General features: G+C 42.3%; 1 protein-coding gene across 2 annotated transcripts in view; it reads right to left on the bottom strand.

The window, feature by feature from the left end:
• The window catches only part of LOC311133459 (ras-related protein rab7-like), a 43,407-nt gene that overhangs the window by 12,110 nt on the left and 7,686 nt on the right, over positions 1–23,611 (bottom strand). For both annotated transcript variants that reach the window (XM_084166941.1, XM_084166940.1), the window contains one exon: positions 6,059–6,121. In XM_084166941.1, the coding sequence (XP_084023067.1) occupies positions 6,059–6,111 (53 nt within the window). In that variant the 5' untranslated portion in view covers positions 6,112–6,121. The remainder of the gene's footprint in view (positions 1–6,058; positions 6,122–23,611) is intronic.

The raw sequence follows: 23,611 nt of genomic DNA, 5'->3' as shown, positions 1-23,611 counted from the left end.
GGCACTGGTTACAGTTTGAAGCTTTCTCTTGAGTGGGCAGCCTGATGAAAGCCAGTCAATATTTAAAATCACCCAGAAAGTATACCTCTCTATTGATATCACATACAGTTGAAGTCGGAGATTTACATACACTTAGGTCATTAAAACTAGTTTTTCAACCACTCCACACATTTCTTGTTAACAAACTATAGTTTTGGCAAGTCGGTTAGGACATCTACTTTGTGCATGACACAAGTAATTTTTCCAACAATTGTTTACAGACAGATTATTTCACTTATAATTCACTGTATCACAATTCCAGTGGGTCAGAAGTTTACATACACCAAGTTGACTTGGAAAATTCCAGAAAATTATGTCATGGCTTTAGAAGCTTCTGATAGGCTAATTGACATCATTTGAGTCAATTGGAGGTGTACCTGTGGATGTATTTCAAGGCCTACCTTCAAACTCACTGCCTCTTTGCTTGACATCATGGGAAAATCAAAAGAAATCCAATTCTTTTTTGTAAATCAAATCAATTTTTATTTGCCACATGCGCCGAATACAACAAGTGTAGACATTACCGTGAACTGCTTACTTACAGCCCTTAACCAACAATGCATTTATTTTTTAATAAAAAAGTAAAATAAAAAAACAACAACAAAAACGTGTTGAGAAACAAAGAACAGAAGTAAAATAAAATAACAGTACCGGTGCAGAGTCAATTTGCGGGGGCACCGGCTAGTTGAGGTAGTTGAGGTAATATGTACATGTGGGTAGAGTTAAAGTGACTATGCATAAATAATTAACAGAGTAGCAGCAGCGTAAAAAGATGGGGTGGGGGTGGGGGGGCAGTGCAAATAGTCTGGGTAGCCATGATTAGCTGTTCAGGAGTCTTATAGCTTGGGGGTAGAAGCTGTTGAGAAGCCTTTTGGACCTAAACTTGGCGCTCCGGTACCGCTTGCCGTGCGGTAGCAGAGAGAACAGTCTATGGTGGCTGGAGTTTGACAATTTTGAGGGCCTTCCTCTGACACAGCCTGGTATAGAGGTCCTGGCCCCAGTGATGTACTGGGCCGTACGCACTACCCTCTGTAGTGCCTTGCGGTCGGAGGCCGAGCAGTTGCCATACCAGGCGGTGATGCAACCAGTCAGGATGCTCTCGATGGTGCAGCTGTATAACTTTTTGAGGATCTGAGGACTCATGCCAAATCTTTTCAGTCTCCTGAGGGGGAATAGGCTTTGTCGTGCCCTCTTCACGACTGTCTTGGTGTGTTTGGACCATGATAGTTTGTTGGTGATGTGGACACCAAGGAACCTGAAGCTCTCAACCTGTTCCACTACAGCCCCGTCAATGAGAACAGGGGCGTGCTCAGTCCTCTTTTTGTTCCTGTAGTCCACAATCATCTCATTTGTCTTGGTCACGTTGAGGGAGAGGTTGTTATCCTGGCACCACACGGCCAGGTCTCTGACCTCCTCCCTATAGGCTGTCTCATCGTTGTCAGTTATCAGGCCTACCACTGTTGTGTCGTCAGCAAACTTAATGATGGTGTTGGAGTCATGCCTGGCCATGCAGTCATGGGTGAACAGGGAGTACAGGAGGGGACTGAGCACGCACCCCTGAGTCTCCCGTGTTGAGGATCAGCGGGGCAGATGTGTTGTTACCTACCCTTACCACCTGGGTGTGGCCCGTCAGGAAGTCCAGGATCCAGTTGCAAAGAGGGAGGTGTTTAGTCCCAGGATCCTTAGCTTAGTGATGAGTTTTGAGGGCACTATGGTGTTGAACGCTTAGCTGTAGTCAATGAATAGCATTCTCATGTAGGTGTTCCTCTTGTCCAGGTTGGAAAGGGCAGTGTGGAGTGCAATAGAGATTGCATCATCTGTGGATCTGTTGGGGCGGTATGCAATTTGGAGTGGGTCTAGGGTTTCTGGGATAATGGTGTTGATATGAGCCATGACCAGCCTTTCAAAGCACTTCATGGCTACAGATGTCAGTGCTACGGGTCGGTAGTCATTTAGGCAGGTTATCTTAGTGTCCTTGGGCACGGAGACTATGGTGGTCTTCTTGAAACATGTTGGTATTACAGACTCAGTCAGGGACATGTTGAAAATGTCAGTGAAGACACTTGCCAGTTGGTCAGCACATGCTCGGAGTACACATCCTGGTAATCCGTCTGGCCCTGCGGCCTTGTGAATGTTGACCTGCTTAAAAGTCTTACTCACATCGGCTACGGAGAGCGTGATCACATAGTCATCCGGAACAGCTGGTGCTCTCATGCATGCTTCAGTGTTGCTTGCCTCAAAGCGAGCATAGAAGTGGTTTAGCTCGTCTGGTAGGCTTGTGTCACTGGGCAGCTCGCGGCTGTGCTTCCCTTTGTAGACTGTAATAGTTTTCAAGCCCTGCCACATCCGACGAGCGTCAGAGCCGGTGTAGTACGATTCAATCTTAGTCCTGTATTGACTCTGCCTGCTTGATGGTTCGTCGGAGGGCATAGCGGGATTTCTTATAAGCGTCTGGGTTAGAGTCCCGCTCCTTGAAAGCGCCAGCTCTACCCTTTAGCTCAGTGCAGATGTTGCCTGTAATCCATGGTTTCTGGTTGGGGTATGTACGTACGGTCACTGTAGGGACGACGTCATCGATGCACTTATTGCCACAAGTCTGGTTCATCCTTGGGAGCAATTTTCAAACGCCTGAAGGTACCACGTTAATCTGTACAAACAATAGTATGCAAGTATAAACACCATGGGACCATGCAGCCGTCATACCGCTCAGGAAGGAGACGCGTTCTGTCTCCTAGAGATGAACGTACTTTGGTGCGAAAAGTGCAAATCAATCCATTCTGGAGGAAACGGGTACAAAAATATCTATATCCACAGTAAAACGAGTCCTATATCGACATAACCTGAAAGGCCGCTCAGCAAGGAAGAAGCCACTGCTCCAAAACCGCCATAAAAAAGCCAGACTATGGTTTGCAACTGCACATGGGGACAAAGATCGTACTTTTTGGAGAAATGTCCTCTGGTCTGATGAAAAAAAAATAGAACTGTTTGGCCATAATGACCATCGTTATGTTTGGAGGAAAAGGGGGGTGGCTTGCAAGCCAAATAACACCATCCCAACCGTGAAGCCCGGGGGTGGCAGCATCATGCTGTGGGGGTGCTTTGCTGCAGGAGGGACTGGTGCAAAATAGATGGCATCATGAGGAAGAAAAATGATGTGGATATATTGAAGCAACATCAAGACATCAGTCAGGAAGTTAAAGCTTGGTCGCAAATGGGTCTTCCAAATGGACAATGACCCCAAGCATACTTCCAAAGTTGGGGCAAAATGGCTTAAGGACTACAAAGTCAAGGTATTGGGAGTGGCCATCACAAAGCCCTGACCTCAATCCTATAGAAAATGTGTGAGCAGAACTGAAAAAGCGTGTGCGAGCAAGGAGACTTACAAACCTGACTCAGTTACACCAGCTCTGTCAGGAGGAATGGGCCAAAATTCAACCAACTTATTGTGTGAAGCTTGTGGAAGGCTACCCGAAATGTTTGACCCAAGTTAAAGGCAATGCTACCAAATACTAATTGAGTGTATGTAAACTTCTGACCCACTGGGAATGTGATTAAATAAATAAAAAGCTGAAATAAATAATTCTCTCTACTATTATTCTGACATTTCACATTCTTAAAATAAAGTGGTGATCCTAACTGACCTCAGACAGGGAATTTTTACTAGGATTAAATGTCAGGAATTGTGGATAAAACTGAGTTTAAATGTATTTGGCTAAGGTGTATGTAAGCTTCCGACTTCAACTGTACATTATCAAGCATTTCACACATTATCCAGATACTGACTGTTAGCACTTGGTGGTCTATAGCAGCTTCCCACCAGAATGGGCTTTAGGTGAGGCAGATGAACCTGTAGCCATATTACTTAAACAGTATTTAACATGAGATCCTCTCTAATCTTCACAGGAACGTGTTTCTGAAAATAAACAGCAACACCTCCACCATTGGCATTTCTATATTTTCTGTAAATGTTATAACCTTGTATTGCTACCACTGTATCATCAAATGTATTATCTAAGTGAGTTTCAGAGATAGTCAGAATATGAATGTAATCTGTTATTGATTATTGATTTCATGAACCTTGTTTCTTAAGCTACATATGTTAATGTGGGCTATTTTGAGCACTTTTCTTCTGCGATGCTTACTTGTTTTTATTGCTTTACTGGGAAGCTTAGCAGCAGTAGATGTGCTCATGTTCTTTATGTTAGTGCAGGGTGAGCTGCACACAGTGGACTTCCTCCTAGGGCACACAGGCTCAGTGCTAACAATATAAATCTGGTTCTTTGGCACATGATTGCTGCATACAATAGCTGTAGGATCAGCAGAGGCATTCAGGGCAGTTAGAGGGACATAAATTAGGTTACTTATATTGTGTCTACCGACGCCCCTTGTGTAATGTACATTTTCTGAAGCATTTTGACAACTCTGCGTCACAATGGTAGGGATTAGCTGAGCTGGGCTTGCTTTGCGGGAGGTCGCTGTCTTCGCCTTCCACGGCTCGTAACATGCGACCATCGTTGATTGCCTTTCTCCTCATGCTGTGCTCCTTTGACGGCGCTATCAGATGGGGGCGCTCCGGGCAACACCGGCCAGTTGGATAATAACAAACGACAAGGCGGAGATGCATCCAACAAGCGCGAACGCCGTCCAGCCACCGGCGTAGAAAATGTAAACATTCCACTCTGCGTTTTCCCCAGTTTCTTACGTAGGCTGGCCACCTCAAGCCTATAATCCTCGGCAAGTAAACAATTGCCGCATTGGAACTCCAAGTGATCTGGTTTGTCCCGAAGCGAAGCGTAATAGATACAGCTCCTACAGCGCTGGAACCGTTCATTTAGTTCTCCAGACAAAGAGGGCTCCATTGCAAAACTCATCTGGTACCAACTTTGTTAGCTTGATGGCTAGCAGCTTAGCCTCTCTGTCAAGCAGGCTTCAACCTGTCTCTTAAGCGGGATTCCGGGACAAGAAATAGCGGTCCTAGATGTTAAAAGCTAACCGCGTTGTGGAATCCAAGCAAAAACAAGTTCTGTATTCGTATTTATGAATAGCGTTTTTGTTTTAATCAAAAATAACAAACAGAGTGTTTTCCAGCATACAATGTTCAGCTGCGAACTCTGATTATGTATGAGAGATCAGATACCATTAAAACCCCATCAGAGGTGCTCTGATGCAATTCTGTGGACACTCACGCTCTCTAGTTCTCCTCTGCAGTGCTGAGCATGCAGTGACACAATGAGAATAGAGCAGCATCAGATTACACAGTGTGAGAGGGGGGTGGAGGGAAAGTGAAATAGAAAGTACACTGTCATAAATCAAATGGAGACATACAGGTAACTGCCAAAATAAAGGAAACAGCAAAATAAAGGGTCTTAATAGGGCGTTGGGCCACCATGAGGCACCAGAAAAGCTTCAACGCACCTTGGCATATATTCTACAAGTGTCTGGAACTCAATTGGAGGGATGCGACACCATTCTTCCACAAGAAATTCCATAATTTGGTGTTTTGTTGATGGTGGTGGAAAATGCGGTCTCAGGCGCCGCTCCAGAATGTCCCATAAGTGTTCAATTGGGTTGGGATCTGGTGACTGAGACAGACACACACACACACACCCTTTAAACCCCCTATGCTCCTTTGAGACCCCGCTTTCAAAGTCACTGAGATCTCTTCTTCTAGCCATGGTAGCCAAAATAATGGGCAACTGGGCATTTGTATACATGACCAGTATACATAAGCATGACGGGATGTTTTAATTGCTTAATTAACTCAGGAACCACACCTGTGTGGAAGCATCTGCTTTCAATATACTTTGTACCCCTCATTTACTCGAGTGTTTCCTTTATTTAAGCAGTTACCTGTAAATGTGTGGGACAACCAACCAACAGCAGTCTGGTTGTACAGGAAGACTGTGGTAGACTGTAGTTTCTAATGAATCTGGAATACCCAAACAGCAGTCTCTGATCAAAGTGGAAGACGAAACACTGTGGTCAAACAGGAAGAGAACACAAATATTCGGTGACTTACCCAGAATCCCCAAGGATGATGACTTTCAGGAGCACTTTCTTCCTGGATGTCATTCTGTCGTGTCTGAGGAGAGACCACACACACAAAATCAGGGTTGCGTCCCAATAATCTCTCCTTCCTCCTGAAGTGTGCACTCTACTCCCTACACATTTAAAAGCATTGTATTGGTGTAGGCCAAGAGGGAGTTTCCATTTACCATTAATTTCCTTTCAAATCCATACTTTGGAAGAAAGGAGATTATTTGGATGCAACCAAGGATTTGGACTATGCACGCACGCACACGAGACGATTTAATATGGCACGCCATGATGTCTTAGTAAAAAAAAACAATGCATTTTTTGTAGATTTCTTTCCTCCAAATGACTAAAACCAAATCGAAACTGTGTAGACATTATAATGTATCTTCCCTGACAGTCTCTTCAATGTGTCCAACTCGCTAACAATCATCAAAACGAAAGCTAGACAGTAAGGAATCATCCGAAATTCCAAAAACGATGGATAGAGGACCATTATTTGCACATTTTGATGGCGAGGAAATATAACACATTTTCAGTGTGGCCCTACTGGGGTCCAGACCATGGTGAAGACCGAACGGACCCCCAGGGCAAAATTAATTTGACACCCCTGCACTACCTAAACACAAAAATTTGCACACACCTGGAAAAAAATAGTTATTGCAAGCATATTGACCTGATTTCTCTAGACATTTTATATTTTTCAAATAGTTTCAAACTGATCGCTGGGGTTGAAATCCATAGCTCTGCACAATGAGTGTCAGAAAAATGCTATAATGTGTGTGATTTAGCACTGTGTGTAGAGCCAGTGCTATTCAAATAAAAAATCAAATCAAATGTTATTTGTCACATACATGTGTTTAGCAGATGTTATTGCGGGTGTAGCGAAATGCTTGTGCTTCTAGCTCCGACAGTGCAGTATTATCTAACAAGTAATATCTAACAATTTCACAAAATATACCCAATACACACAAATCTAAGTAAGGAATGGAATTAAGAATATATACATATGGACGAGCAATGACAGTGGCATGGACTAAGATACACTGGGCCAATCAGACTTGAACTCCATTCATTCCAGTCATGTGTTCCCTAATCTCTCTCACACTCACACAAAGTGAGTCTGAGCACTAGATCATGTTTCCCGCCAGAGGCGAGAGAACGACCCAACCATAAAACTCTACTCTTTCCCAATCACTTCTAGGGTGGCCGTTCCCAAACTGCAGTTTTAATAAGTGATTATGCTTCAATACTACTGGCAGACATTCTAACTTTGAGGGCACATTCACTCAATGGAGCAATCTAGGTGAGATCTCTCACAAAGGCACACACACCTGGTGCAGTGTCATGGGAAAGAACCCATCCCAATCCTATCAGGCACTGCCTGAGATAAGGGATAATAGAAAAGCCCCCCAATGTTATACTGAAACAATGATGAGTGAGACCCATTCAAATCCATCTTGTGTTTATCATGGGAAACAACAATGTAACAGCCAGGCCAACAGTCAGATTAATGAGTACAACAGCCTTTGTCCGGCCTATTACCATGGAGATATACAGTGGGGAGAACAAGTATTTGATACACTGCCGATTTTGCAGGTTTTCCTACTTACAAAGCATGTAGAGGTCTGTAATTTTTATCATAGGTACACTTCAACTGTGAGAGACGGAATCTAAAACAAAAACCCAGAAAATCACATTGTATGATTTTTAAGTAATTCATTTGCATTTTATTGCATGTAAGAATTCCGGCTCTCACAGACCTGTTTAGTGGAGTGGAGTTTAGACCAAAAAGCTCTATTTTTGTCTCATCAGACCACATGACCTTCTCCCATTCCTCCTCTGGATCATCAAGATGGTCATTGGCAAACTTCAGACGGGCCTGGACATGCGCTGGCTTGAGCAGGGGGACAGGTGTCTTTTATACAGGTAACGAGTTCAAACAGGTGCAGTTAATACAGGTAATGAGTGGAGAACAGGAGGGCTTCTTAAAGAAAAACTAAACAGGTCTGTGAGACGCGGAATTCTTACTGGTTGGTAGGTGATCAAATACTTATGTCATGCAATAAAATGCAAATGAATTACTTAAAAATCATACAATGTGATTTTCTAGATTTTTGTTTTAGATTCCGTCTCTCACAGTTGAAGTGTACCTATGATAAAAAGTACAGACCTCTACATGCTTTGTAAGTAGGAAAACCTGCAAAATCGGCAGTGTATCAAATACTTGTTCTCCCCACTGTATATATTCCCCTTTATTACTTTCCAACCCCACCACCCTTTACCTACTTGGAGTAAACTAGTGAACAACAATGCTTAGGCCTCTACTTCCAGTTTATACCTACTATCTACATTTTATGGACACAGTCAATTTTATAATAATTATATATATATATATATATATATATATATATATATATATATATATATATATATATATATATTAGTATTTTTCTCCTGAACTTCCTCTACTCTCAACCTCTCCGATCATTTTCATGATGTCCATCCGGTTTGCTTCTATATGCCATATCTTTCTAACTGTGCTCTTTCACAAAAGCTCCCAACCCACAACCTATATACTTATTATGGACACAGTATGCTTACATTATTAGTTATCTTGTTATTATTTGTTGTTAGTTGTTATTAGTCCCATCCTTCAATTCCATTCAACACCTCCCATCTATCTTTTAACACCATCCATATAGGATTTCTATTTGCCATATATATTTCAACTGTACTGTGATGTCTTACAAAAGTTCTGAACCTTTCAATTCTCATTGTTTCTACAGATTGTGCATTGAAAATAAACATTTTTGCTAAAAGTATTATTATGTTATTGATCGATTGACTATGACTTTTCAGATCACCCAGTAATGCTATCTGCAAGGTTAGCTCCAGGTAAATATTGCAATCCTTTATCCATTCCTGGACCTGTGTCCAAAAACAAGCTACAAATGGACAGTACCAAAACAAATGATCTAATGATTCTGTCTCTTCGCAGCAAAATCTGCAGAGCTGGGAAGATTGTATCCCTCATATAAATAACATTCTATTGGTAGCAAGAATTTTATATAATAATTTAAATTGAAAGATTCTAAGTTTTGAATGCGGTGTCGTTTTGCGTATCAGTTTATAAACACTATGCCATGGGATCGGCACGTCAAAAATCTCTTCCCAATTATTTTGCAATCTATATGGGACGGCTGTCAATCCTTTGGTCCTTAAATGAAACTGATATACTTTTTTTTATTTATCACAGTTTTCCTTAACCAATTATGTTCTTTAATGCAAGGCCGACAGACAAGTTCCTTACTTTCTCCCCCTTCCACTTTCCTCTTCCATTTTTGCGGTAAGGCTGCAATTATTTGGTTGTAATTTTGGGTAGAGCAGACATTTGCATATGTTTTTGTTAGCTGCATGTGCGACATAACTCCACCAGTCCTACCGATAATATCATTTACGAAGATTATACCTTTTTTAAACATTTTGTCAAAAAAACAAGTTTTTGGTCAATTAGTGTATTTGAGTTTAACCACAATATTTGTTGCATTATTTGTTCTGTCTTTTCTGGAGGATTAAATTGAAATTGCAACCAACTTTCTATGGCTTGTTTTAGAAATAGTGATATTTGGGAGATGATCTCCTTTTCAAATAACTGAAAGTGAGTGGTTGTAATCTGAATAAAGGGAAAAAGGCCATTCTTGAACATTGGGTGAGACAATCTTACTAATTTGCTAGAGAACCAGTTCGGATTTAAGTATAACTATTGTATGACTGAAGCTTTTAGTGATAGGTCTAATGCTTTAATATTTAATCATTTCTGTCCTCCGAATTCATATTCATTATATAAATAGGCCCGTTTAATTTTGTCTGGCTTGCCGTTCCAAATAAAATGGAATATTTCTTTCTCATATAATTTTTAAAAAACTGTTCGCTAGGCGTAGGCCAGACCATAAGCAAATAGGTACACTGGGATAATACTAAAGAGTTAATCAGGGTGATTTTTCCACAAAATGAAAGGTATTTACCTTTCCATGGTAGCAAGATCTTATCTATTTTTGCTAACTTTCTATTAAAATGTATTGAAGTGAGATCATTTATTTCGTTTGGGATATGTATTCCGAGTATATCCACATCACCATCAGACCATTTTATTGGTAAACTACATGGTAATGTAAAAATTGTATTTTTTAGTGATCCAATATGTAATATAGTACATTTGTCATAATTTGGTTGTAATCCAGAGAGGTTAGAAAATGTATCTAGATCCTCTATGAGGCTGTGGAGGGATTCTAGTTGTGTATTTAAAAGAAAACATGAATCATCAGCGTACAATGACACCTTTGTTTTTAAGCCCTGGATTTCTAATCCCCGGATATTATTGTTGGATCTGATTTTAATAGCTAACATCTCGATGGCCACAATAAATAGATATGCCGATAATGGACAACCTTGTTTCACTCCTCTTTACAGTTTAAAACTTTCGGAGAAATAGCCATTATTTACTATTTTACACCTAGGGTTACTATACATGATTTTGACCCATTTTATAAAGAGATTCTCCAAAATTGAAATGCTCCAGGCATTTATATATATATATACACCCCAGTCGTACTTTATCAAATGCCTTTTCGAAGTCTGCTATGAATAGCAGGCCTGGTTTCCCAGATTTTCAATAGTGTTCTATTGTTTCCAATACTTGCCTGATATTATCTCCAATGTATCTTCCATGTAAAAAACCTGTGATTAGAATGAATAATATCCGACAATACCTTTTTAATTCTATGCGCTATACATTTTGCTAGAATTGTTGCATCACAACACTGAAGTGTAAGGGGCCTCCAATTTTTTTAATGGACTGGATCTTTTATATTTTCCACTTGTATCCTGTTTCAGTAATAATGAGATCAGACCTTCTTCTTGAGTGTCAGATAATCTACCATTTACATAGGAGTGGTTAAAACATGCTAATAACGGTCCTCTTAGTATATCAAAAAAGGTTTGGTATACCTCGACTGGTATGCCATCCAACCCTGGAGTTTTCCCGGACTTAAAGTCTTTAATTGCATCTAGAAGTTCCTCCTCTGTAATTTCACCTTCACATGAGTCTTTCTGTATGGCTGTTAATTTTACATTATCAATAGAAAAAAAAGATCTACCATTAGCTTCAGTTAGAGGAGATGGAGGCGACTGAAACGAAAACATATGCTTAAAGTACTTTGTTTCCTCCTTCAAAATATCATTTGGTGAATCATGGGTTACTCTGTCAATTGTAACCAGTTTCATTAAATTATTTTTGGTAGCATTCCTATGTTGAAGATAAAAAAATAATTTGGTGCATTTTTCCCCATATTCCATCCAGTTTGCTTTATTTTTTATAATATATTACACTTGATCTTTCTTGAATACGTTTCTCCATTTATTTTTGTTTTTCCTGTAATTTATTCTATGTTACAGTTTTTATTGCCTTCTATCTGTTCTGTTAGACTTTCTATTTCCTTTGTTAGTATAAACTCTTTTGACCTAAATTGCTTTTTGTTTTCGAGATGAGTACTGAATTGCATGGCCTCTAAAGGCACATTTAAAGGTGTCCCATACAATAAGGGGATTTGCTGTACCTACAGTGGGGGAAAAAAGTATTTAGTCAGCCACCAATTGTGCAAGTTCTCCCACTTAAAAAGATGAGAGAGGCCTGTAATTTTCATCATAGGTACACGTCAACTATGACAGACAAATTGAGAAAAAAAAATCCAGAAAATCACATTGTAGGATTTTTAATTAATTAATTTGCAAATTATGGTGGAAAATAAGTATTTGGTCACCTACAAACAAGCAAGATTTCAGGCTCTCACAGACCTGTAACTTCTTCTTTAAGAGGCTCCTCTGTCCTCCACTCGTTACCTGTATTAATGGCACCTGTTTGAACTTGTTATCAGTATAAAAGACACCTGTCCACAACCTCAAACAGTCACACTCCAAACTCCACTATGGCCAAGACCAAAGAGCTGTCAAAGGACACCAGAAATAAAATTGTAGACCTGCACCAGGCTGGGAAGACTGAATCTGCAATAGGTAAGCAGCTTGGTTTGAAGAAATCAACTGTGGGAGCAATTATTAGGAAATGGAAGACATACAAGACCACTGATAATCTCCCTCGATCTGGGGCTCCACGCAAGATCTCACCCCGTGGGGTCAAAATGATCACAAGAACGGTGAGCAAAAATCCCAGAACCACACAGGGGGACCTAGTGAATGACCTGCAGAGAGCTGGGACCAAAGTAACAAAGCCTACCATCAGTAACACACTACGCCGCCAGGGACTCAAATCCTGCAGTGCAAGACGTGTCCCCCTGCTTAAGCCAGTACATGTCCAGGCCCGTCTGAAGTTTGCTAGAGTGCATTTGGATGATCCAGAAGAGGATTGGGAGAATGTCATATGGCCAGATGAAACCAAAATAGAACTTTTTGGTAAAAACTCAACTCGTCGTGTTTGGAGGACAAAGAATGCTGAGTTGCATCCAAAGAACACCATACCTACTGTGAAGCATGGGGGTGGAAACATCATGCTTTGGGGCTGTTTTTCTGCAAAGGGACCAGGACGACTGATTCGTGTAAAGGAAAGAATGAATGGGGCCATGTATCATGAGATTTTGAGTGAAAACCTCCTTCCATCAGCAAGGGCATTGAAGATGAAACATGGCTGGGTCTTTCAGCATGACAATGATCCCAAACACACCGCCCGGGCAACGAAGGAGTGGCTTCGTAAGAAGCATTTCAAGGTCCTGGAGTGGCCTAGCCAGTCTCCAGATCTCTACCCCATAGAAAATCTTTGGAGGGAGTTGAAAGTCTGTGTTGCCCAGCGACAGCCCCAAAACATCACTGCTCTAGAGGAGATCTGCATGGAGGAATGGGCCAAAATACCAGCAACAGTGTGTGAAAACCTTGTGAAGACTTACAGAAAACGTTTGACCTGTGTCATTGCCAACAAAGGGTATATAACAAAGTATTGAGAAACTTTTGTTATTGACCAAATACTTATTTTCCACCATAATTTGCAAATAAATTCATTAAAAATCCTACAATGTGATTTTCTGGATTTTTTTTTCTCATTTTGTCTGTCATAGTTGACGTGTACCTATGATGAAAATGACAGGCCTCTCTCATCTTTTTAAGTGGGAGAACTTGCACAATTGGTGGCTGACTAAATATTTTTTTTCCCCACTGTATGTTATGTCGAAAAAATCAGTTATAAATTCCTTTGTCCTAGTTAAATATAAATTATCATCCAATAGGCTTTGATTAAATTTCCAATATCCTCGCCCACGTGGAAATTCAGTAAGAGTAATGTATATGCCAATTATATGATGGTCCGACCGCATTCTGTCCCCTATCAACACTTTTTAAACTTTTGGTGCCAACGAGAATGAGATAAGAAAGAAGTCAAGACGACTAGCTTGATTGAGTCTCCGCCATGTACAGTGAGGGAAAAAAGTATTTGATCACCTGCTGATTTTGTACGTCTGCCCACTGACAAAGAAACGATCAGTCTATCATTTTAATGGTAGGTTTATTTGAACAGTGAGAGACAGAATAACAACAAAAAAATCCAGAAAAACGCATGTCAAAAATGTTCTAAATTGATTTGCATTTTAATGAGGGAAATAAGTATTTGACCCCCTCTCAATCAGAAAGATTTCTGGCTCCCAGGTGTCTTTTATACAGGTAACGAGCTGAGATTAGGAGCACACTCTTAAAGTGAATGCTCCTAATCTCAGCTTGTTACCTGTATAAAAGACACCTGTCCACAGAAGCAATCAATCAATCAGATTCCAAACTCTCCACCATGGCCAAGACCAAAGAGCTCTCCAAGGATGTCAGGGACAAGATTGTAGACCTACACAAAGCTGGAATGGGCTACAAGACTATCGCCAAGCAGCTTGGTGAGAAGGTGACAACAGTTGGTGCGATTATTTGCAAATGGAAGAAACACAAAATAACTGTCAATTTCCCTCGGCCTGGGGCTCCATGCAAGATCTCACCTCGTGGAGTTGCAATGATCATGAGAACGGTGAGGAATCAGCCCAGAACTACACAGGAGGATCTTGTCAATGATCTCAAGGCAGCTTGGACCATAGTCACCAAGAAAACAATTGGTAACACACTACGACGTGAAGGACTGAAATCCTGCAGCGTCCGCAAGGTCCCCCTGTTCAAGAAAGCACATATACATGCCCGTCTGAAGTTTGCCAATGAACATCTGAATGATTCAGAGGAGAACTGGGTGAAAGTGTTGTGGTCAGATGAGACCAAAATGGAGCTCTTTGGCATCAACTCAACTCGCCGTGTTTGGAGGAGGAGGAATGCTGCCTATGACCCCAAGAACACATTTGTCTTCAAGTGTCTTCACTGACATTTTCAACATGTCCCTGACTGAGTCTGTAATACCAACATGTTTCAAGCAGACCACCATAGTCCCCGTCCCCAAGAACTCTAAGATAACCTGCCTAAATGACTACCGACCCGTAGCACTGACGTCTGTAGCCATGAAGTGCTTTGAAAGACTGGTCATGGCTCACATCAACAGCATAATCCCAGAAACCCTAGACCCACTCCAATTTGCATACCGCCCCAACAGATCCACAGATGATGCAATCTCTATCGCACTCCACACTGCTCTTTCCCACCTGGACAAGAGGAACACCTACGTGAGAATGCTATTCATTGACTACAGCTCAGCATTCAACACCATAGTGCCCTCTAAGCGCATCACTAAGCTAAGGATCCTGGGACTAAACACCTCCCTCTGCAACTGGATCCTGGACTTCCTGACGGGCCGCCCCCAGGTGGTAAGGGTAGGTAACAACACATCTGCCACACTGATCCTCAACACGGGGGCCCCTCAGGGGTGCGTGCTCAGTCCCCTCCTGTACTCTCTGTTCACCCATGACTGCATGGCCAGGCACGACTCCAACACCATCATTAAGTTTGCCGACGACACAACAGTGGTAGGCCTGATCACCGACAACGATGAGACAGCCTATAGGGAGGAGGTCAGAGATCTGGCCGTGTGGTGCCAGGACAACAACCTCTCCCTCAACGTGACCAAGACAAAGGAGATGATTGTGGACTACAGGAAAAAAAAGAGGACTGAGCACGCCCCCATTCTCATCGACGGGGCTGTAGTGGAACAGGTTGAGAGCTTCAAGTTCCTTGGTGTCCACATCACCAACGAACTATCATGGTCCAAACACACCAAGACAGTCGTGAAGAGGGCACGACAAAGCCTATTCCCCCTCAGGAGACTAAAAAGATTTGGCATGGGTCCTCAGATCCTCAAAAAATTCTACAGCTGCACCATCGAGAGCATCCTGACTGGTTGCATCACCGCCTGGTATGGCAACTGCTTGGCCTCTGACCGCAAGGCACTACAGAGGGTAGTGCGTACGGCCCAGTACATCACTGGGGCAAAGCTCCCTGCCATCCAGGACCTCTATACCAGGCGGTGTCAGAGGAAGGCCCTCAAAATTGTCAAAGACTCCAGCCACCCTAGTCATAGACTGTTCTCTCTGCTACCGCACGGCAAGCGGTACCGGAGTGCCAAGTCTAGGTCCAAAAGACTTCTCAACAGCTTCTACCCCCAAGCCATAAGACTCCTGAACAGCTAATCATGGCTACCCGGACTATTTGCACTGCCCCCCCACCCCATCCTTTTTACGCTGCTGCTACTCTGTTAAGTATTTATGCATAGTCACTTTAACTCTACCCACATGTCCATATTACCTCAACTACCTCAACTAGCCGGTGCCCCCGCACATTGACTCTGCAACGGTACCCCCCTGTATATATAGCCTCCCTACTGTCACTTTATTTTACTGTATATATAGCCTCCTTACTGTCACTTTATTTTACTTCTGCTCTTTTTTTCTCAACACTTTTTTTTTGTTGTTGTTTTATTCTTACTTTTTTTGTTTAAAATAAATGCACTGTTGGTTAAGGGCTGTAAGTAAGCATTTCACTGCAATGTCTGCACCTGTTGTATTCGGCGCATGTGACCAATAAAATTTGATTTGATTTGATTTGATTTACATTTTAGTCATTTAGCAGACGCTCTTATCCAGAGCGACTTACAGTTAGTGAGTACATACATTTTTTATTTTATATTTTCATACGGCCCCCCATGGGAATCGAACCCACAACCCTGGCGTTGCAAACGCCATGCTCTACCAACTGAGCTACATCCCTGAGCTGAACACCATCCCCACCGTCAAACATGGAGGTGGAAACAATATGCTTTGGGGGTGTTTTTCTGCTAAGGGGACAGGACAACTTCACCGCATCAAAGGGACGATGGACGGGGCCATGTACCGTCAAATCTTGGGTGAGAACCTCCTTCCCTCAGCCAGGGCATTGAAAATGGGTCGTGGATTTTGCCACCAAGTACTAAGTCATGTTTTGCAGAGGGGTCAAATACTTATTTCCCTCATTAAAATGCAAATCAATTCATAACATTTTTGACATGCGTTTTTCTGGGTGTTTTTGTTGTTATTCTGTCTCTCACTGTTCAAATAAACCTACCATTAAAATTATAGACTGATCATTTCTTTGTCAGTGGGAAAACGTACAAAATCAGCAGGGGATCAAATACTTTTTTCCCTCACTGTATATCTCACTAGATCAGGATATTTAAGCCTCCATATATCTACTAGTTCTAATGTATCCATGACATTCACGATTTCCTTAAGAGCAAGTGGGTGATTGTATGTTGTGTGATTTCCTTTACGGTCCATTGAGCTATTTAAAAACAGTATTATAATCCCCCACCATAATAATATTGTCTTGAATTGCTTGCAGGGTTGATAATTTATTATATATATTGTCAAAGAAGTGTGGATCATTATTATTTGGTCCGTAAAGGTTAATGAGCCATATCTGTTTATGGTCCAATAACATATTTAAAAGAATCCATCTACCTTGCGTATCTATTTGGACAATTTGCACATTCGGATCGAAATTACTAATAATTAATATCATCACCCCTTTTGAATTTCTTTGCCCATGGGAGAAGTATATTTCGCCCCCCTATTCCTTTTTAGTTAGGAAAGCAAAGGCTAGCTTTTTCAAACAGAAATTTGCATCCTGTTGCACTAACTCCAAAAAGTTTTGGGACACTGTAAAGTCCATGGAAAATAAGAGCACCTCCTCCCAACTGCACTGAGGCTAGGAAACACTGTCACCACAGATAAATCTACAATAATCGAGAATTTCAACAAGCATTTTGCTACGGCTGGCCATGCTTTCCACCTGGCTACCACTATCCCGGCCACCAGCTCTGCACCCTCCGCTGCAACTTGCCCATGCCCCCCCCCGCTTGTCCTTCACACAAATTCAGACAGCTGATGTTCTGAAAGAGCTGAAAAATCTGGACCCCTACAAATCAGCTGGGCTAGACAATCTGGACCCTTTCTTTCTAAAATTAGCCGCCGATATTGTCGCAACCCCTATTTCTAGCCTGTTCAACCTCTCTTTCGTAACGTCTGAGATCCCCAGAGATTGGAAAGCTGCCGCGGTCATCCCCCTCTTCAAAGGGGGTGACACTCTAGATCCAAACTGTTACAGACCTATATCCATCCTGCCCTGCCTTTCGAAAGTATTTGAAAGCCAAGTTAACAAACAGATCACCGACCATTTCGAATCCCACCGGACCTTCTCCGCTATGCAATACGGTTTCCGAGCTGGTCATGGGTGAACCTCAGCCACGCTCAAGGTCCTAAACGATATTATAACCTGACTCTGTCAACCACCACATTCTTATTGGCAGACTAAATAGCCTTGGTTTCTCTAATGACTGCCTCGCCTGGTTCACCAACTACTTCTCAGATAGAGTTCAATGTGTGAAATCGGAGGGCCTATTGTCTGGACCTCTGGCCGTCTCTATGGGGGTGCCACAGGGTTCAATTCTCGGGTCGACTCTATTCTCTGTGTATATCAATGATGTTGCTCTTGCTGTTGGTGAAGCTCGGATCCACCTCTATGCGGACGACACCATTTTGTATACATCTGGCCCTTCATTGGACACTGTGTTAACAAACCTCCAAACGAGCTTCAACGCCATACAACACTCCTTCCGTAGCCTCCAACTGCTCTTAAACACTAGTAAAACTAAATGCATGCTCTTCAACCGAACGCTGCTTGCACCCGCCCACCCGACTAGAATCACTACTCTCAGCGTGTCTGACCTAGAGTATGTGGACAACTACAAATACCTAGGTGTCTGGTTAGACTGTAAACTCTCCTTCCAGACTCACATTAAGCATCTCCAATCAAAAGTTAGATCTAGAATCGGCTTCCTCTTTCACAACAAAGCCTCCTTCACTCATGCTGCCAAACATGCCCTCGTAAAACTGACTATCCTACCGATCCTTGACTTCGGCGATGTCATTTACAAAATAGCCTCCAACACTCTACTCAGCAAATTGGATGTAGTCTATCACAGAGCCATCCGTTTTGTCACCAAAGCCCCATATACTACCCACCATTGTGACCTGTACGCTCTTGTTGGCTGGCCCTCACTACATATTCGTCGCCAAACCCACAGGCTCCAGGTCATCTATAAAATCACTGCTAGGCAAATCACCGTCTTACCTTAGCTCACTGGTCACCATAGCAACACCCACCCGTAGTCTGCGCTCCAGCAGGTACAGTGGGGAGAACAAGGATTTGATACACTGAGAATTTTGCAGGTTTTCCTACTTACAAAGCATGTAGAGGTCTGTAATTTTTATCATAGGTACACTTCAACTATGAGAGACGGAATCTAAAACAAAAATCCAGAAAATCACATTGTATGATTTTTAAGTAATTAATTTGCATTTTATTGCATGACATAAGTATTTGATCACCTACCAACCAGTAAGAATTCCAGCTCTCACAGACCTGTTAGTTTTTCTTTAAGCCCTCCTGTTCTCCACTCATTACCTGTATTAACTGCACCTGTTTGAACTCGTTACATGTATAAAAGACACCTGTTCACACACTCACTCCAACCTCTCCACAATGGCCAAGACCAGAGAGCTGTGTAAAGACATCAGGGATAAAAATGGTAGACCTGCACAAGGCTGGGATGGGCTACAGGACAATAGGCAAGCAGCTTGGTGAGAAGGCAACAACTGTTGGCGCAATTATTAGAAAATGGAAGAAGTTCAAGATGACGGTCAATCACCCTCGGTCTGGGGCTCCATGCAAGATCTCACCTCGTGGGGCATCAATGATCATGAGGAAGGTGAGGGATCAGCCCAGAACTACACGGCAGGACCTGGTCAATGACCTGAAGAGAGCTGGGACCACAGTCTCAAAGAAAACCATTAGTAACACACTACGCCGTCATGGATTAAAATCCTGCAGCGCACGCAAGGTCCCCCTGCTCAAGCCAGCACATGTCCAGGCCCGTCTGAAGTTTGCCAATGACCATCTGGATGATCCAGAGGAGGAATGGGAGAAGGTCATGTGGTCTGATGAGACAAAAATTGAGCTTTTTGGTCTGGAGGAAGAAGAAGGATGAGTACAACCCCAAGAACACTATCCCAACCGTGAAGCATGGAGGTGGAAACATCATTCTTTGGGGATGCTTTTCTGCAAAGGGGACAGGACGACTGCACCGTATTGAGGGGAGGATGGATGGGGCCATGTATCGCTAGATCTTGGCCAACAACCTCCTTCCCTCAGTAAGAGCATTGAAGATGGGTCGTGGCTGGGTCTTCCAGCATGACAACGACCCAAAACACACAGCCAGGGCAACTAAGGAGTGGCTCCGTAAGAAGCATCTCAAGGTCCTGGAGTGGCCTAGCCAGTCTCCAGACCTGAACCCAATAGAAAATCTTTGGAGGGAGCTGAAAGTCCGTATTGCCCAGCGACAGCCCCGAAACCTGAAGGATCTGGAGAAGGTCTGTATGGAGGAGTGGGCCAAAATCCCTGCTGCAGTGTGTGCAAACCTGGTCAAGACCTACAGGAAACGTATGATCTCTGTAATTGCAAACAAAGGTTTCTGTACCAAATATTAAGTTCTGCTTTTCTGATGTATCAAATACTTATGTCATGCAATAAAATGCAAATTAATTACTTTAAAATCATACAATGTGATTTTCTGGATTTTTGTTTTAGATTCCGTCTCTCACAGTTGAAGTGTACCTATGATAAAAATTACAGACCTCTACATGCTTTGTAAGTAGGAAAATCTGCAAAATCGGCAGTGTATCAAATACTTGTTCTCCCCACTGTATATCGCACTGGTCATCCCCAAAGCCAACACCTCCTTTGGCCGTCATTCCTTCCAGTTCTCTGCTGCCAATGACTGGAACGAACTGAAAAAGTCTCTGAAGCTGGAGACTCTTATCTCCCTCACTAAATGTAAGCGTCAGTTGTCAGAGCAGCTTACCGATCACTGCACCTGTACACAGCCATTCTGAAATTAGCCCACCCAACTACCTCATCCCCATATTGTAATTTATTTTGCTAATTTGCACCCCAGTATCTCTATTTGCACATCATCTTTTGCACATCTATCATTCCAGTGTTAATACAAAATTGTAACTATTTTGCACTATGGCCTATTTATTGCCTTACCTCCATAACTTACTACATTCGCACACACTGTATATATATTTTCTGTTTGTATTTTTGACTTTATGTTTTGTTTACCCCATATGTAACTCTGTGTTGTTGTTTTTATCGCACTGCTTTGCTTTATCTTGGCCAGGTCGCAGTTGTAAATGAGAACTTGTTCTCAACTGGCTAACCTGGTTAAATAAAGGTGAAATTAAAATTTAAAATTAAAATTCCCATGCAACTTCATCTAGAATTGTTGAATGAGTTTCCTGTAAACAATAGATATTATATTCCTTCTCTTTGAGCCATGTAAATAATGTTATTCTTTTGTTATTATCAGCTAAGCCATTACAATTATAACTGGCTATACTTATTTCACCATACACCATAATGAGATACAAGTTTCAAGTCTATTTATCATTATATATGTTTGAAAATTTACCAATAAAAAATACCGTAATGATTGAGTGTCCATATAGCTGTACCGTGATATTTGCATTGCTACTAAGTAACCCTTCAATTGTTCTCCACTAATTCCCCTGCTAAAGCCCCTCCCCATCCCAAGTTGAGCCAACATCACAGTGATCGGCATCCCACCCACGTCCCTCCAGATCCCTAGGGCCCCGAGAGGCCAGGACCCATCCATCGACAACAGGACACAGTGACACCCACAAAACAGAAGCAGATTAACCGCCAAAAGCATTTCCAATGCTGTCACCTCATATATACAGTGGGGAAAAAAAGTATTTAGTCAGCCACCAATTGTGCAAGTTCTCCCACTTAAAAAGATGAGAGAGGCCTGTCATTTTCATCATAGGTACACGTCAACTATGACAGACAAAATGAGAAAGAAAAATCCAGAAAATCACATTGTAGGACTTTTAATGAATTTATTTGCAAATTATGGTGGAAAATAAGTATTTGGTCAATAACAAAAGTTTCTCAAAACTTTGTTATATACCCTTTGTTGGCAATGACACAGGTCAAACATTTTCTGTAAGTCTTCACAAGGTTTTCACACACTGTTGCTGGTATTTTGGCCCATTCCTCCATGCAGATCTCCTCTAGAGCAGTGATGTTTTGGGGCTGTCGCTGGGCAACACAGACTTTCAACTCCCTCCAAAGATTTTCTATGGGGTTGAGATCTGGAGACTGGCTAGGCCACTCCAGGACCTTGAAATGCTTCTTACGAAGCCACTCCTTCGTTGCACGAGCGGTGTGTTTGGGATCATTGTCATGCTGAAACACCCAGCCACGTTTCATCTTCAATGCCCTTGCTGATGGAAGGAAGTTTTCACTCAAAATCTCACGATACATGGCCCCATTCATTCTTTCCTTTACACGGATCAGTCGTCCTGGTCCCTTTGCAGAAAAACAGCCCCAAAGCATGATGTTTCCACCCCCATGCTTCACAGTAGGTATGGTGTTCTTTGGATGCAACTCAGCATTCTTTGTCCTCCAAACACGACGAGTTGAGTTTTTACCAAAAAGTTCTATTTTGGTTTCATCTGACCATATGCCATTCTCCCAATCCTCTTCTGGATCATCCAAATGCACTCTAGCAAACTTCAGACGGGCCTGGACATGTACTGGCTTAAGCAGGGGGACACGTCTGGCACTGCAGGATTTGAGTCCCTGGCGGCGTAGTGTGTTACTGATGGTAGGCTTTGTTACTTTGGTCCCAGCTCTCTGCAGGTCATTCACTAGGTCCCCCCGTGTGGTTCTGGGAATTTTGCTCACCGTTCTTGTGATCATTTTGACCCCACGGGGTGAGATCTTGCGTGGAGCCCCAGATCGAGGGAGATTATCAGTGGTCTTGTATGTCTTCCATTTCCTAATAATTGCTCCCACAGTTGATTTCTTCAAACCAAGCTGCTTACCTATTCCAGATTCAGTCTTCCCAGCCTGGTGCAGGTCTACAATTTTGTTTCTGGTGTCCTTTGACAGCTCTTTGGTCTTGGCCATAGTGGAGTCTGGAGTGTGACTGTTTGAGGTTGTGGACAGGTGTCTTTTATACTGATAACAAGTTCAAACAGGTGCCATTAATACAGGTAACGAGTGGAGGACAGAGGAGCCTCTTAAAGAAGAAGTTAGAGGTCTGTGAGAGCCAGAAATCTTGCTTGTTTGTAGGTGACCAAATACTTATTTTCCACCATAATTTGCAAATAAATTCACAAAAAATCCTACAATGTGATTTTCTGGAATTCTTTTCCTCAATTTGTCTGTCATAGTTGACGTGTACCTATGATGAAAATTACAGGCCTCTCTCATCTTTTTAAGTGGGAGAACTTGCACAATTGGTGGCTGACTAAATACTTTTTTCCCCCCATTGTATATACAGTGGGGGGAAAAAGTATTTAGTCAGCCACCAATTGTGCAAGTTCTCCCACTTAAAAAGATGAGAGTCCTGTCATTTTCATCATAGGTACACGTCAACTATGACAGACAAAATGAGGGGAAAAAAATCCAGAAAATCACATTGTAGGATTTTTAATGAATTTATTTGCAAAGTATGGTGGAAAATAAGTATTTGGTCAATAACAAAAGTTTCTCAATACTTTGTTATATACCCTTTGTTGGCAATGACACAGGTCAAACGTTTTCTGTAAGTCTTCACAAGGTTTTCACACACTGTTGCTGGTATTTTGGCCCATTCCTCCATGCAGATCTCCTCTAGAGCAGTGATGTTTTGGGGCTGTCGCTGGGCAACACAGACTTTCAACTCCCTCCAAAGATTTTCTATGGGGTTGAGATCTGGAGACTGGCTAGGCCACTCCAGGACCTTGAAATGCTTCATACGAAGCCACTCCTTCGTTGCCCGGGCGGTGTGTTTGGGATCATTGTCATGCTGAAAGACCCAGCCACGTTTCATCTTCAATGTCCTTGCTGATGGAAGGAGGTTTTCACTCAAAATCTCACGATACATGGCCCCATTCAT

This window comes from Coregonus lavaretus, assembly GCF_964263955.1.
Source record: "Coregonus lavaretus genome assembly, chromosome: 8".
In the NCBI taxonomy this organism is placed as follows: Eukaryota; Metazoa; Chordata; class Actinopteri; order Salmoniformes; family Salmonidae; genus Coregonus; species Coregonus lavaretus.
The sequence above is the reverse complement of the archived record's forward strand: the minus strand, read 5'-3'. Positions and strand labels throughout refer to the sequence as shown.